Source organism: Lissotriton helveticus, chromosome 6, assembly GCF_964261635.1.
Source record: "Lissotriton helveticus chromosome 6, aLisHel1.1, whole genome shotgun sequence".
Classification (NCBI taxonomy): Eukaryota; Metazoa; Chordata; class Amphibia; order Caudata; family Salamandridae; genus Lissotriton; species Lissotriton helveticus.
Window position 1 is genome coordinate 386256066 of NC_136067.1, and position 17688 is coordinate 386273753.

The 17688-nt window shown below is 45.9% G+C and overlaps 1 protein-coding gene across 1 annotated transcript in view; it reads left to right on the forward strand.

The window, feature by feature from the left end:
- The window catches only part of MBOAT2 (membrane bound glycerophospholipid O-acyltransferase 2), a 907083-nt gene that overhangs the window by 826826 nt on the left and 62569 nt on the right, over positions 1-17688 (forward strand). Inside the window, exon 8 of the mRNA XM_078647832.1 lies at positions 13218-13410. Coding sequence (XP_078503958.1) covers positions 13218-13410 — 193 coding nt within the window. The remainder of the gene's footprint in view (positions 1-13217; positions 13411-17688) is intronic.

Sequence of the window (17688 nt, forward strand, 5' to 3'; positions counted from 1 at the left end):
AGTCTCAATAGTTGATATTGGAAGGCTTTTGGCTGTTAATGAGAAAATTACAAGATTGTCTGCATAGGCTAGATGTGTTATTCAGTGTTTCCCTAATTTTAGTGACTTACAGCCTGATTCATGAAGCTAAATTGCGGGCGCAATAGCTGCGAAAATGCCATTGCGCCCGCAATTACCCAAATCGGCATTCATGAAGAAAATAACCAAAGCGCAAAACAAAGATTGCGAATTCGTTAATAAATTCTCAGAATCCCAGTAGGTTAGCGCCAAAGCACGGAATTAGAGAATAAATTTCGCGAATTCGCAATACTAGCGCAATCGGAATTCATGAAAATTCTCTAATAGCGAAAAACCTCAAAATCTCCATTAGCGCCGCGCAAATTAAGGACAACCCAAAGCAGGTGGTAACCATAAAAGTGATTAGCGAAAATTCTGAAAAACAGTTGGCCAATCAGGAACAGGGACAGGGCTGACCAAACACACATAAGGAGACACAGCAGCAGCAGTTGGTGTCTCACAATGCCAGGAATGTACATGGTGGTCAGGCGGCGAAGGCTACAGCGAGCAGCACGGAGGAGACGCAGAATACAGGACAGGATATTCCGCCAGCGGATCACCCTGCTGGGACAAACCAGGGAGCAGATCTATGCGAAGTACCGGTTGAATGGGGCCATGATAATCCAACTCATACACGACCTTCACCCCCTGATGCAGCACCCAACAAGGCGGACCAATGCAGTGCCTACACATGTACAGGTATTGTGTAGCCTGCACCTCCTGGCCTCTGGTAGCTTCCAGGGGATAGTAGCCGCAGCAGGGGGGATATCCCAGCCCACCATGTCACGCTGCCTCCGGAGTTTTGTTGACGCAATGCTCACCCAGCTACACCGACACATCAGATTCCCCACCAGCCAACAGGAACTGGACTTGACAAAGTTAAACTTCTACAATGTGGCCCATTTCCCATCTGTGATAGGATGCATAGACTGCACCCACATTGCCATCTGCCCCCCAGCTGCGACGGAGTACATGTACCGGAATCGGAAGTCATACCACTCCCTCAACATACAGATGGTCTGCAATGCCAAGACTATCATAACTGACATCGTGGCCCAGTACCCAGGGAGTACCCATGACTCTTTTATATTCCGGCACAGCGGCCTCCACACACGACTGGCCAGGGGAGAATTTGGGGAAGGACACCTACTTGGTAAGTACACATTGTCAACAATTACACATTGCAATGATGTAGCTGCGCAGCACAGGCACTCACCCTCTGCCCCTCACATGCAGGTGACAGCGGCTACGCCCTCCGGGAATACCTCCTCACCCCATACCTCAACCCGGCTACACCACAGCAACGGCGGTACAATGTTTCTCACATACGGACAAGGAATTGTATAGAACGGACATTCGGCCTACTCAAGAGCCGGTTCCGCATACTGCACAAGACAGGTGGGGCCATGTACTACAGTCCTGATGTGTGCTGCCGCATTGTGGCTGTCTGCGCAATGTTACACAACATTGCAACCAAGCGCCGGATACCAGTCGAGATCTCTGGCAGTGAGTCTGAAGGGGACGACCGTCCGCCAGCACATGTGCGGCATGCACGCGGGGAGAACCCTGCTGAAGGACACAGACGGCGCAACCACATCACTATGAACAGTTTCTGAAGGCCACAATCCACACACCCAACATTCACTCCTGCATGGCAATGTAAAAAATGACAGGAGGCCCATGTATGTTGCATGAATAAATATTATTGTTAAATCCACAATAATAACGTAAAGTCTACATTCATAATTTTGCAGCAGTATTGCGCCATACTGCTCCTAACTAGCCACTGGACATGCTTGTATCATCAGCATTAACTAGGCAACTTGCAAGTAACTCAATTGCGCCTCCGCCGCGCAGCCCCCAAACGACGCTCTGGCTCTTCCTCTGGGACGGCACGTGTCCCTGCAGTGGGCCTGGTGCTGCGGCGTAACACGCCAACCATTGAGGCAGACAAGCTGCTGACACTGGAGGCGCACTCACTGGTGTCGTCCCTCCCCACATTGCCTTCACCAGTAGGATGGAGTGCCAGTACGGCAGTGGTGACCTGCTCCAGCACCCGTCCAATATCCTCGACACATTGTATCAGCTGCTGCTGCTGCGCCAGGCACCGTCGTGATAGCTGGGAGGTGGCATTCCCCATTATGTAGTTCGAGCGGGTGTAGGCTGTCAGGCGCGTTAGGAGCTGCCGGTGGCGTCGGCGGGCGGAGTTGCGCTGCGATATAACTGCAGCAGTGTTGGCCTCCATGGCTGCCGCCATGCGCTCAATCCTACCACCCACATTGGCCACATTGCGGGCAATTTTATGTAGTTGCAGCTGGATGGCCCCTTGCCGTCGTGCCTGCTGTTGGTGAATGCGTAGCATCCGGCGCTCAGTGCTCATGCCTGGCATGCGCACAGCCATCCCCCTCCTGCCGCTGTGTGATGTGTCATGGTGGGAAGCCCTGACATGGCTGCTCTGCTGGCTGTCCACAGTGGGTGTGTGCACAGTCACCGCAGTTGATGCACCAGGAGTAGATGGTGCCACGGGTGGTGGAGTTGTGCTTGGCAAAGGTGCAGCACCTGATGGTGCTGAAGCTGTTGGTCTGGCCCTGCCTGCAGGGTTAGGTGCTGCGCCGGATGGTGCTGGCGCTGTTTGTCTGGCCCTGCCTGCAGGGTTAGGTGCTGCGCCGGATGGTGCTGGCGCTGTTTGTCTCGCCCTGGCTGCAGGGTTAGGTGCAGCGCCGGATGGTGCTGGCGCTGTTGGTCTGGCCCTGGCTGCAGGGATTGGTGCTGCCAATGATGGTGCTGGACCTGTTGGTGTTGGCCTGGCTGCGGTGTGTGGGGCTACGCCTGATGGTGCAGGAGGTGTTGGTGTTGGCACCTCCTCCGCATCCTCTTCTGACTCATCGATCCGCAGCATGTCGCTGTCGCTGCTGTAGTCGCCGCCACCTGTGAGGGGAATTGGACTTACATTAATGCCATGTATCTGTCACACGTACAGCTTAGCGATAGCTTATTTTGGGTTACGTGTGGCTGCTTTGGGGTTCTTTTACATTATGGGCAGTCTACATGTCCGACATTGCTTGTGGCCATGATCTCATGTGCATTGTTTGTATGACTTGGAATGCATATGGGAGGCTATAGGGCCATGGCCATTGGTAGGGGACAGGGTCGCAGTCGCATGCCACTTACCTTGGCTGTCTTGGCTGGGTCGGGATGAGTCCAGGTTGGTGACACCTATGCATGCCTCTGTCTCGAGGGTGTCCTCCACGCGGTCCTCCATGGGGGTATTGGGAGGGACAGTAGGGTCTCCGCCCCCAGTACCAGATGTCTCGCCCAGCCTCTCTGCCACCCTTTCCTTGGCACGACCTCGGAGGTCGTACCACCTCTTCTTTAATTCGTCCAGTGACCTGTGTGTCACGCCCACAGCGTTCACTTTGGCAGAAATTGCTAGCCAGATGCGACGTCTCTCCATCTCTGGCACCCTCCGGGAGTCCTTTCCGAATAGTTTTGCGTGGTTTTCAACCACTCCCTCGATGAGGTGCTCCAACTCCGGCTCGGTAAACTTGAGCTTTCTCTTGCGCCCGGTGTCACTGGGCCCTGGTGCAGTCTCCTCTGTCATTGCTACTGTCGCTGAAGGGTGACTAGCGCTACTTTGGAGGTGTCCCGGTAGGAGCTCTCTGTTTCGCTGCAGACTCGCGGTCGGCCTCGCAGTTCACAATGGGTGTGGCAACTGCCTGCTTCCTGGTTGCGACGTCATCACGGCGCTCGTAAAGCGACTTCCCGTTGGTGAGTTCTCGCTACTGGCGAGATGTCGCTAATGTGGATTTGCGTGGCGCTAAATAGAGACGGAATATCTGGGTTTTTGCGACTTTTTCGGCGATTTCATTTTCTCGCTATCGATTTTAGCGCCCGTGTGCGAATCGCTTTGATTACTCGCTATCTATGATGAATTCCGATCTGCGCCTTTCCATTTGCGAATCGCTATTTGAGAGTCGCCGTTTCTTTTCTTCATGAATCAGGCTGATACTGTCTGTGTGGTCCAATTAAACATGTATGTTGAAAATGTAGAGGAAAACAGGAACTGAGACAATAGGCAGCCTTGTTTTAATTCATTCTGCATGAGGATTTTCATTGAGAGGAAGTTTCCATTTTACAGTTTATCTCGTAGCCATGTTTCCTAATGGAAGACCTGATGAAGTAAAGCAGTGAGTGGTTGATACACTAATTCTGCAGCTTCAACCATATTCACTTTGTTAAATGCCGCACTATAATTGATGTTGCCGACAAACAATGAAAGGTGCCTGTCGGTGGCATGGTTGGGTAGCAGTGGCAAGGCAGCAATGTTATCAATAGTAGAGCAACCAGGCCAAAAACCTGCCTGGTGGAAGCGTATTAATCTCTAAACGCTTACCCAGTCAACTAATGGTGTAATATTTTACGAAGATATTATCGTTGCTGTCCAAAAGAGCTACGGGCCTATAATATTTTTGGTCATTTTTCTCTCTTTTAAAATATCGGGTAAATAATGTACCTTTCCAAGATGGCAGTATCATGCCCGAGTACAATATTTTAGTGAATAAGTGATATTAAAAGGTACTCTAGAGACTAGCGTCATGTTTTATGATATTGATGGATAGGCCGTTAGGTCCGGAAGCCTGAGAAGATTGGCTTTTCGCTATCAATGAAGGGATTTCATCTTGTGTTATGCGTAAGGATGAATTGAGACATTAGTATCTATCAGATAATTGTGTACAGTTACCTTTATAGAGAATTGTAATATATATTTCCCATTTCTCAAAGAGAATGATGTAATCATTTGAAGGCCTGTAAACATTTGTTCCTGTTCTGACCAGAAACCAAAATCTTCTGTGTAGATTTTATTTAATAGTATCAAGAAGATTCAGCATGCAATTTCGTGCTGATTGTATTTTATTTCCTTTAATACTTGATTGTAATTTTGTTTTTCTTTTTTTATTCTGAGTCACTTATTGATGAACGAGGATTACTTAATAATTGTTGCAGCATCTTCTGATGCAATTGCTTCACGTTATGATTCTCTGAGCCAAATTATCCATATTGTTCTTGTTGGATGGATGGTTATCGCCATGTTTTGCAGATAAAAAGCTCAAAACATTGTCTGGAAAAAATTCCCAGTCATGGATCTAATCAACAGTATCAAATCAATATTATCGTGGCATTCCAGCATTTTAATTATACATTTTTATTCCCACAACTGTGATAATTTTGAGTTACGTTTCAATCGTATAATCCTGTTGTGTACAGATGTTAGATTGCCTTCAATTGATTTATTTCTTAGAGGAATCTGAAAATGGATAAAAGCTATTGTGATTACCTAAATGCTGTGGTCACTTTCATTTCTGTGTACAATCTTATAACTTTTGCACGGATGGATGTGGGAATAAAGGCTAAAGGTATAGTAATTTGTTGATTTCCGAACTCCAGAACTGAAAGCTAATTGTGCCAGCTGATAATTCTCTAACATCCCACTTGAGCATTTGTAATCTATACTATGCAATTGAGTAAGAGTTTACCTCTCAGTTCATTGCCCCTCCTAGCGTTGGTTGTCGACAGTGTGAAATAGTAAATAAGTCATCAGGCTGATTTTCGTAGGACGATTGCTGATTAAGTTGGTATAACAAATTCCGATTAAAGGCGCCTGTCAAATATTGTTGGACATCTAGCATTGATTTCCAGAATTTCTTCCAAGTTGTTGAGCAGAGACTGTTATTGAATTCTGCTCCCTATTAATGAAGGCAAAAGATTCACATTGATAATGAGGAGCTGATTACTGTTTTTGTCCCCAAGTAATACTGGTTCAGTGTTTATTAGGGAAAACTCTCCCTGGAACATCATTTTACCTTTCCGAGTTGCACCTATGGATCTCCTCTTGAGATTTTTAACATTGTTGCCGTTCTCTAGCCTTGAATTATTTTACGCCATGCTCCCTGGGAAAGTACACTAGGACCACTTTGTTATTTAACTGTGTGGGTGTCCATTCTAATTACATATAAATCCTTACTCACAGATTGATGTTAGTCCGGAGGAGCTACCTAGTTGTCACAAGGCATCCGTGAGCTAGGCATGAGAGTCTCTCCTCCTCCTTAGAGGAGCCATTCGTAATAGAGTAAGAAAGAGTTCATTAAAATAAAAATAATAGGTTGGTTTGTTTTGCCCATTGCTCAATCTTCTGACATAATTCGCATCCTTGTATTTGGGTTTGGTAGATGAAACAAATGCTTGAAAAATGCTGTTTGTCAATTTCAAGACAAAGGAAAACAATATTATTAGTCTTTTGTACAATGCACTCTGTATTCTATACGTTTACTCCTATATTTTGTTCATTTGAGGGGGCACAAACAACTTGCTTTCTTTGAGATCTAGTGTTTTCTTTAACCGTACCATCCATACCCATATGTCTATTCTGCCTGTTATGGCAGTTTCTTAATTAGTGTGACAGTGAAAGAACTAATTACATTGAAATAAGTCCCTCGTTTTCATTACGAAATTGTGCCATGGAGAAAGAGCAAAGTTAAAAAATAACAGATATATATATATATATATATATGACCACTCACCTCAAATACGTCAACATTTGTGATCCTCCCTCAAGAATCCCCATTGCCTATAAAGCAAATAGAAGCAGAAAGTGATGCTCTTCCAAACTTGTCTGCTTAATGAGTTCTGAGACAGACTAACAGTTGTAAGGAAGCTGGTTCTCCCTGGACCCTGTCCCCAGGGGGACCCGTAGACAATTTGCTATCCAACTAGCTCCATTAATATTTTAAATGACTCCCTAAAAGAAGACAATTTAGTGAAAGATGCCCTAATCAATCCAATGCTATCCATTTTGAATCCAGGAACCTTGACAACTTTTAAGCCAATAACTAGCCTCTCTCTTTCCCAAGAGATCTTCTAGCATAAATGGTGAAACTGCAAATAGAGAAACATGTAGAACACTGACACCTCTTCTATGAACTGCAGTTTGACTTCTGTACACGTCTCAGTAGACAGCACTCCTCGAACATGAGATGAAACTCTGTCTAGTTGACAAAGATTAAATAGTTATGACTCCACAATTCTTAAGTGCCATGGAATTTTATAAGCAGCTTAGGTGGATATAGACATCTTAGAAGTAATGAAGAGAAGTAGTAGTTTAGTTCTCCCTTTCCTCCAGAGGTGTTCCTGCTGCATAGTCATCATTCGAAATATGTTGGATTTGAAATTGATGTCATGTGGGTGACACAGGGGTATCTTCGCTTCTTTTAAATATTTGTATGATCCAGTCTTATACATCGTCTGAGATACTTCATCACCGGTGCATGGTTGAGATGTAAACCTTACACAAACTCCATCTCAGAATTCCTGAATTTAGATGGTGCCCCAAAACAATTCAACAAGCAAAAGGGATGTTTAGAAAGTTTTAAAAATGGATAAGGGAGTATCATTTAAACATTAAACCTTTCATCAAGTTTACCGAGGAGTGGACCATTGACAATTAATCAGTAGCTGGTTATGTCTGTTGGATCAGGGTTTTCCATCTTCATGATAGGTCTGATCATAGGTCTAATGTAGCAGGTTGTTGGGAAAGCTGTCTGAGGGATAGGGAGTTGTTGACAGTGGTTCTGGTAAGCGTGGCTGTAGAGGGCATGTTGTGCTTTAATTTCCTAAATTGGGAAGATTATGCAGGTAGTTATTCTAACTACTGGCCTTGAGCAGTTTCTTGAATTTGATGGGCGAGATTTGCTTGAAGGAGGTAAGGATCTGACGTCAGCCCAAGTTGTACATAGTGGGAGGTACTAGAAGAGGAGGGAGTCTATTGGCTGATTTCCTCTTGATAAACTGTTCCAGGGTCTTGGATGTTAAATTGAGGTGGTCTGAAAGGGCGTTGCAAAGATGAGAGTGAGGAATTCTGGCTATGGTACATACAAGATTGCTGAATTCTAAGATGGCCTTGTCAAGTTCTTGGAGTCTGTATGTTGCTTTTGATATCTTAGGATACTAGTGGACCCTTTTTGCTTTCTTGATTGTAACTTTTTATATTTATGATAGTTCGAAGTGGTGCTTGTTGTTGCAGTTTATTTTATTCAATGGCATTCTGAGTTTTTCTATTCTGTCTTTAATGTATTTACATATTAATAGTAACCTGTGTTAATCTGTTGTAGTTGCAAGCCTGACTTGTTTTGAGGGATATTAATTGGTTTAATGTTTTCAGGAGATAAAGGAGGTGGGGTTATATTTCTGGGATATGGAAGAACGGTAATGAGTAGCCTAGCTGACATTTTAAAATAGTGAGGGGTATCTTACTTCATTGGCTGTAAGTGGCCTTATCGTTTTTTTGTTATTTCTAGTTGTGTGATTGTTGACCAGGTTCAAGATGAAGGACATAAGTTGGTGATCTCTCTAGATGATAGGTGAATGGCTGATCACCAGGATGTCCGTATCAGTGCTGGTTGCAACGCTGAGTCTGTCCTGCCAAATATGAGCATGTGGCCTGCAAGTTACTTAGACATCTTCAAAGGAGGTGGATTCATTTTCTGTGCTCTCTTATTGTGCCAAAATAGTGCTATAAAGCATCTCCCACCATTGTCTAGAAAATGGCATGCAGTCTAAACAAAATAACATAACATGCCAGAAATCACAAAAACTGTTAAAGGGTGAGGTGGCTTTTATATCAATGTATGTTGTGCATAACACACACACCATGGAAATCTGGAACCTGCTCAACTCTCTCTCGCTCAACATCGCCTTCTTCACAGAGACCTAGACCAACGCATCCTTCGCCCCCGACATCAGCACCACCATACCAGATGGATATAGGATCCAGAGGAAAGACCACCCAACCGCCCAGGAGGGGGCCTCACCATCGCCTACAAGAGCACACTCCGCCTCCCCACCTCAAGCGAAACCTTCCCTTCTGCCGAATACCTGCACTTCAAGATCCAGACCACCCCAAAGTCACACTCTGAGGAACCCTCATCTACAGACCCTACCGCCACCACCATCACTGACTTCATCGCACCTCACGCCATCGCCTCAACAAACTACATACTGATTGGAGACCTGAACTTCCACCTCGACAACCCCAGCGACGCCAACTCCCCTATCCTTCGTGACAACCTCACCAGCATCGGATTTAAACAATTCGTCAACACATCGATCCACAGAGCAGGACACACCGTCGACCCCATCTTTGCGGCTGGAAACAGCATCCAATTCAGCCACACAACCTAATCGCCATGGACCAACCACCACTGCGTACACTTCGCCATCAACAAACCTAAGGCACCCAAACCAGCCCCACGCCCACCACAAAGGAACTGGAGCAAGGTTACTGACGAGCAACTTCCACCCTCACCCGAGACAACCACACCTGGGCACCCGACTCAAACGACGCAGCCAGAGAACTCCACACCTGGATCTCCAACTGCGCAGACGAGCTCGCCCCGCTACACAACCCCGACAGACAACGCCCCAGGAAAGCCGCCTGGTTCACCACCGCTCTCCAAGAAGCTAGCCGCACCTGCAGACGCCCGGAGAAGAACTGGAGAAACACCAAGACAACCAAAAAACACACCACCTACAAGGGCGCCATGACGGCATACCACAACCAGATCAGAGCCACCAAGAGGAACTTCATCCACAAAAAAATCCTGGCCAACTCCAAGGAACTTCTCAGTGTCATTCAAGAATTCACCAGCCCACGCAGCGAAGCCACAGACATCACCCCATCCGAAGACCTTTGCGCCAAGCTTGGAACCTATTTCCACCTCAAGATCAAAAAACTCTACGACAACTTCATTGACCATCCACCAGGTGCCACAGACGGCCCCCAGAAACACCAGCCAGCCCACCATCTCCAACTGGACACCGATCACGGCAGAAGACACCGCCTCGACCATAAAAAGCATCCACTCGGGGGGCCCCCACCGACCCTTGCCCTCCTCACATCTACCACAGAGCTGCGACCGCCATTGCACCCGAACTACAACGCACCATAAACACCACCTTCAATACAGGCACCTTCCCAGACGACTGGAAGCGCGCAGAAGTCAGGCCCCTGCTCAAGAAGCCCACAGCTGACCCCACAGACCTCAAGAACTATCGGCCCATCTCGCTCCTCCCCTTCGCAGCCAAAGTTGCAGAGAAGTCAGTCAACAGGAAACTGACACGATTCATTGAAGAGAACGCCGTCCTTGACCTGTCCCAATCCGGATTCCGAAGCAACCACAGCCCAGAGACCGCCCTACTCGCTGCCACAGACGACATCCGCACCCTCCTGGACCAAGGCCACTCCGCAGCCCTCATCCTACTCAACATATCAGCGGCCTTTGACACAGTCTCCCACCGCACACTAGTCGCCAGACTACACGACACAGGCATACAAGTAACAGCCCTGGACTGGATCCAATCATTCCTCACCGGAAGAAGCCAACTGATCAGACACCCACCCTTCCTCTCTGACCCCATGAAAATCACCTGCACAGTCCCACAGGGTTCATCACTGAGCCCCACCCTCTTCCACATCTATATGGCCCCCCTTGCACCCATCGTCCGACAACATGGCCTCAACATAGTATCCTACGCCAATGACACCCAGCTCATCCTCTCCCTCACCAAAGACCCCAACACTGCCAAACACAACTTCCAGAAAGGAATGCAAGACGTCAAAGTCTGGATGACCAACAGCTGTCTGAAGCTCAACGCCGAGAAGACAGAAGTCCTCGTCATCAGTACCACCCCTTCTGCATGGGAAGCTCAACGCGGAGAAGACCGAAGTCCTCGTCCTCAGTACCAACCCTTCTGCATGGGACAGCACCTGGTGGCCGACCACCCTCGGAAGCCCACCTACACCCTCAGACCATGCCAAGAACCTCTGTATCGTACTCGACTCATCACTCACCATGAACCGACAGGTCAACGCCGTGACCTCCAGCTGCTTCAACACTCTCCGCAAGACGTTTAAGTGGATCCCCCCTGAGTCAAGGAAGACAGTCACCCACGCACTTATCTCCAGCAGACTGGACTATGGAAACACACTCATTAATTTATTTAAAAGGTTTTATATAGCACTGGCTGGGTATCAGAGCGCTTTACAAGGGTCTAGACAGGCAAGGCACTTAATGCTGGCATCAGCAAGTCCCTACTCCACAAACTCCAGTCAATACAGAACACCGCCACCAGACTCGTCCTCTGCATCCCCGACACGAACACATCAGCCAACATCTACGATGTCTCCACTGGCTACCCGTGGAGAAAAGAGTCACTTTCAAAATCCTCACTCACTCCTACAAATGCCTACACACAAACGGACCCAAATACCTCAACAACAGAATCAACTTCCACGTACACAAAAGAAACCTCCGATCTTCCAACCTCGCACTGGCCGAAACCCCGCGCATCCGCAGAACCAGAGCAGGCAGAAGATTCTCCTCTCACATAGCAACCAAGACCTGGAACTAGCTACCGGCAGACATCATGTGTGTGTGTGTGTGTCAGAGGCGCCCCCTCCCTGAACACCTCCAGGAAGACCCTCAAGACCTGGCTCTTCGGCTAAACAGATCTGCAGACCCCCTCCCCTTCAGTGTCTTGAGACCCACACAGGTGAGTAGCACGCTTACAACTCCCTGATTGATTGATAGATTGATTGTTTGTGTTGACAAATTATGTAGTTTATGGACTTGTACTAAATGCTGAAAGACATTGAGATTCCACAGTCGTGTTTTTAATTCTGTCATTATTGAGAGAAATCCAGGACCTCTTACTAAGCACTGTAGTCTTTTGTCACTAAAATCCTGTTTTAAATCAGGTGCTCTTAAAATACTGTAGATCAAAAATACTGTTGAGTCCTCATATTACTAAGGCGAATTACCATTATTTTAGGCCTTGCTAACCTGCACTCATGCTGCAGAGACCGCTCATATACAGTTGCAAGGACCTTGAGGGGATTGAAGGTGGAGACCTCTAGCTCGGTCACATGAGTAATTGAGACACTAAGGTAAGAGGAATCCGTTGTCTCGCTGGTGGGAGCCGCAGGGTTAGACCTAATGTTCATGTCACAAGTGCTCGTGTGTCCAAACTGCAGAGCCTTAAAGTAGCCTTATGGGAGTGTGACAGAAACATTGTCTCTAACAAGAATTTGAATCAAGAAGAACTTAGGGGCCCCAGCCTTTTCCTGAGCCCGTCAACATTATAAAATTCCGTGTGGGCATGTCGCTCTCAGGCTGCGAGCACTGTTCCAGTCAAATTTATGTTTTAAATGTGGATCTGGGCCAGTCCCTTGTAGCCGTAGGAGGTTTTCTAGTTCTTTTGCTCCTTCTGTAGTAGTCCACCTGTATAGTGCAATGCAAAAACGCCTGTAATTTTTATGCCCCTAATAGAAAATGACTCAGTATTTCAGGGCTATCAAAAGCTACAGTGCTAACCCCAATGTGATCTACCAACTTTCTTTGATCTGTCTGAATTGGCATCAGACTAAACATACGGTATATAATGAAGTGCAGTGATTTGCATATGTGAATTGCGCCACACCTTGATTATTTGTGCTTTTTGTGAACTGTAAATTTTGAAAAATAAACTCCTTAGTAAGTCTTCCAGGTGCATTATAGCCTGTGTGCAGTTTTGTGTCATTATGTGAGATTCCAGCAGCATCCTAAGGCCCCCAGGGGAATACTGTGGCGCCAGATGTACCTGAAAAATACGGGTCGACCCAAATAACAGAATCTCTGTGGTTCAGTATATGTTTTTGCACATTACTTTATGCAGATACCCACAGTTCTACTTTTCTGTGCACTCATTTACACAACTAGACAGTAAAGAACTGTTTTAAACATGTATAAACGCGTTGACATGAACTGAACTTTCTTAATTTCGTTTCACATATACAGTGTGTTTAAAACTAGATATTCTTAAGTCAGTTATAAATACTTTACGTTTTAAAAGGTACTGTTTTAAGCATTATGCAGTCATTGGAAAATGTTTACTCTTCTCAAACTTGCACACTGTTTTAAAAATAGGGAATAGAATACCCCCACCTCTTCATTTAAAATGAGCTCTGATTTCCACCCTTTTCAGAATAGGTAGCAAACATTCCTTACAATGACAAGTATCCTTTTTCTGTTCGATGAGTTTACCGTGTGTTTTTGTATTCTGCTTTACAGGCAGCTGTAGCACACAAGCTCTTCGTCTGTGGATTCTCTTTGTTCACCTACATGACCGTGACACAGATATTGCCCGTCGAATATAACGCTGATGACAATTTCACAGCAACAGCTTCAGTACCGACGAGAGTTATTTACCTGTACCTTTCCCTCATGGCTGCTCGACCAAAGTACTATTTCGCTTGGACGTTGGGTAAGAATTCTAATCTTTTGATTTTCTTGTTGGAGTTTGTGTGTTATTTTCTTCCCAATGAAGTATAACTTCAACTACCTATTCCTGCAAGCTTTTATCCAACCCATATTTTTCACATTTTAGCTTACTCTTCAGAAAGACGGATTTTATAGTAATAGAGCCATGATGTGGGCACATAGTCTAAAGAAGTGACATCATGAATGCTGCTCCCCAGATTTAAAGTTTCCCCAGCAACCAAAACTCGCAGGCAGCCATCTTTTGCTGTACTTGTAGAGGGAGTGTTGAGGTGAACAATGTAGTGCATTTTACAGCTGCAGTGACAGTGCTGGAAATTCATGCTTGACGCCTATCTCGGCTTGTACCCCAGTGTGTGTATACTGTAGGGGCTTGTTGGCTGTATTAAAACATATATAGATATCTACCTATATTGCTCTCTCCTTATATACCATTATCCTAATCAGCATAGGTACACTCCTCTACTCTTTTTTTTTTTTTTTAACATGAAAGAAAGTTTTTTTTTTTAGAATTATTGATCTTTGTACTTTCTTTTTTACTGTAAAGATTTTAATTAATTGTACAGTTAATAAAAACTTATTCACTTACACAATATAGATATCTAATCAGCAGAAGGTACTGAATATCGTGAGAGCAATTTTAGTTGGAACATTAATATAGATTTAAACATGGCTTAGTAAATTCCCATACCCCGTTGGATTTGTAGCATCTGGCGTTGAGTTTGTTTGACGTTAAAGTGTGCCAATCTTTGTCATTCTAAGGTAGGCCGAAGAGACTTGTATGCATCAAAGTGTCCACAATTAACCAAGCTCTAAAGTACTAATATTTATCTGCTTCTTGTGTATTGCACAAAGGTCATTAATTGTATTGTGCCAGGCAGACAATTGCAATAAATTGCTTCTTCCGTGTACTACGTTAAAATAACTGTAACCAAGCAATGGCAAAATCCAATGCCTCTGGCCGTGGCAGCTTACAGTATTTTTATTTATTTTTGGCAAACAAATCCAATATGCAATAACAAGCACTCCAGGCACAGCACTCCTGGCACTTGAGTGAACGCTTTGCACTTGTGATCAAGCAGATTGTACTTACTCACAGGGCATTCAGCCAATGAATGAAGTGCGCTGGCCCATTGCCCAAATTGGTAAGTGAGTGGAAGTAAAATATGATTGTTACTTGAACGTACTAAAGAATAAAGTGAGGGGACTCAAGCCCTTGTATGTATGTGTGTGTATGTAAATATATATACAATTGTATATGTAAAGGTTAGGGAGCTAATGTGTATTTTATCCCATTGAATAGATAGTATTAGCTTGATGCACTCTCTTGGTTAAGACAAAAATTGCCGCGGCCGTTTGGTAGAGAAGACATTCCTTGCTGATGGTTTCTGAAGTTTGAACTGAGGTACAGTGCTGAATGCTTGTGTGACTCGTTTGATGGTTCCACCTTTTTCTGGGAAAGAAGTCACTGTAGCAATGCAACTTATATAAACTAACAGGTAAGACTATGTGCCTATAAGGTCTTTAAATCCAAGAAATAATTTTCCAGAATTGTTATCAGAAACAAGTTATTTGGCCCATTTTCAGAGCTGGCATAGAATTTCATATCTGGCCAGTGCTTAAGCCAGCAGATCCAGAGGTTCCAGAAGATGAGTGGTGTTGTGGGGAGGGGGAGGGTGCTTGTAATAATACTGCTCCTTAATTAAATAGAATTTGTCTTCCATCTCCCCCATACCAAATCAGAGTACCCCAGGCAGGTACAGAGTTCAAATTTTCTTTTAAGAGCAGAGCGACTGTACAAAGACATGGCTTCACTATAAAATTGACACAGCCATTTACATTGAAACCGGATACTAATTGGGCCTGGGTGATCAATTCCGTTCTGGAATTTGGGTAATTTCGCGTTCCGTGGAGAATGCGAAATCGCCAAAAATTCCACGATCTGCGAGGAATTTTTTGCTTCTTCGCTCTTTCAAAATGCATGTTCACGAGATATTCCCCCCCCCCGAGCGCGCAAACAGTGTTCGCGAACAGGAAAAAAGCATCACGAACGGGCGTAACAACCAATTCCGCGTGTTTGCGGAACTCTGCGTGCTCGCTGAGTTTTTTTACCGTTTTGCAGAGCTTTGTGTAGCGCGACTACACAAATTCCACCCACCCCTAATACTAATCCATCTTAAATTATGCTGGCCACTGTGTTCCATAGCATACAATGTATTCTAGGCCACTGCACTTTACACCAGCCCTTAAGTCTAGATGTTTCTCACATTTTTTCACCATTGAAAGGGCCCACTTTGCATTGGCACCGGTGCCTAAGCCAGGGGCAGCGCCTCGCACCATTATTGCCCGCTTGACAGGGATGCGATTTTGCAACATGTGAAGGTCGACGGGCCCCTCAGTGTAAGGGCAGAAACATTAGGATCTTTCTAAACGACTCCTGGAGATTGTAGGACTTCCTCGGGGACTTCATGGCAATCGGGAAACTCCTACGAGAACATGACTTCCACTACAGCCTTATGTTTCCTGTGAAACTAAGGATACAATATGAGGGGAAAGGAATTATTTTTTGTTAACCCATAGGAAGCTAATGACTTGCTGGATATGTAGAGCGGGATTCCATGTAAATATTCATCAAACAGCAGAGCAGGTGGGAATGGCGCTAACTGGAGCTTAACGAGATTGTGCAGGCATTCTGTGGATTTTGGACAGAGTTCTGGTATCCACCAAACTGGAAAAATCCTTGTGTGCCCTGACAGAACTTAGGAGGACTCGAGCAGATACCCGTGAATCATTCCAGACCCACAGGGAGGTCAGAGACAACCATAGTGATGGCATGGAGTAGGAGCTGGAGTGACCCCTTTAGAGGCGAGGACTGGCAGAGCTCCGATAATTTGGCTGAACATGTAACAGGGTATGCCCAGCAGTGGGTCCCTTGCTCACTTTGCCACTGGACTCAAGCTAGCCTGTCTGATGATTGCTGATTAGCCAGAAACCGGTCCCAGGATGCTTGTTTCCGGTCCGGGGAAGACATGGCTTGGTAGTTAGGGCTGGACTGTTCCCATGAGGCACAGGGTCAGACTGATTTGCATATGGCCATGTCTGAACTGGGGTGGCGGAGTGAGCTAAAGAATGATGATGGATAAAACCCAGATAAGTTGACTGGGGGAGAGTGCTTGCAATGTTCAACACTCCGCCCATCATCCCCTTTGGTTTTGCTTTGAACATGTAACGTAACATAATGGTTTTTCCTTTGCAGATATGTTGTATGTCCGGATTGACTCGGTGACGGGAACTGTAATTCGGATGTGTGTGGAAATATGCTGTTGGGGGGGATACTTGCTTGATGTTATTTTGTTTTCAAAAGTATATATGTACATTATTGCAGGTTGGTGGTATGTTGATTGTTGGTGGGAGACCCAAGTGGGCTGCGGTCTCGTTGTGGGTGGTTTGAGTGCTTTTGGCCATGTCACCCTGGCGAGATGCAAGGCTCACATCTCAAAGCGTTACATAAGGTTGAGGCCTCGGCCTCTGAGGGCGAGTTGGAGCGGTGGGACAGCAAGGTTGGCCTAGCTGTCTGCGGTCGCAGTTGTTCGGACTCACTGTCTATGGGTGTGGGAAATTAACAAAGTGTTTCTGTTGAGTGATACTGTTTGTGTGAATAGTAGGAATTGGCTGTACTGTGTTCGAACCACATGCTTGGCGCAATGTATGACTGTAGGGGGCTGGTGCAGAGAACGAGAGGTACACTGTGGCACGGGGGAATTCACGCTCTACAGAGTCTATGGCTACTACCTGGAAGTTTTTAACTTGGAATGTGCTGGGACTGGGCCAACCCATAAAGAGACATTGAATTTCACTCCTATCTCAGGCCTTATGAGGGTTCTGTGGCGTTCTTGTAGGAGATGCACACGTGGAGGGATAGCATCACACACTTGGTGGGACAGGACACTTGGTGGGACAGGACTTCAGAACCTCTTATTCCAGTTATGCTACGGGGGCCCTGATTTGGATGAGACATGAAGCCCCCTTTGTGGCCAAGGGAGTTCAACTGGATCCTGAGGGGAGATATGTAATTGTCTTGGGTGCCAGGGGTTGTGTTTAGAGAATGTGTGTGCTACCAGTGTGGATGATGCAGACTTCTTTGGGTCTGTGGTGAGTGCGGCCCTGAGGTCCTTCTGGCCTGAGACCTGAACTGTGTATTGAATGATGGTGTGGATCGTCTTCAAACAAACAAATTCCCTTTTCTGCTTGATACGAAAGTAAA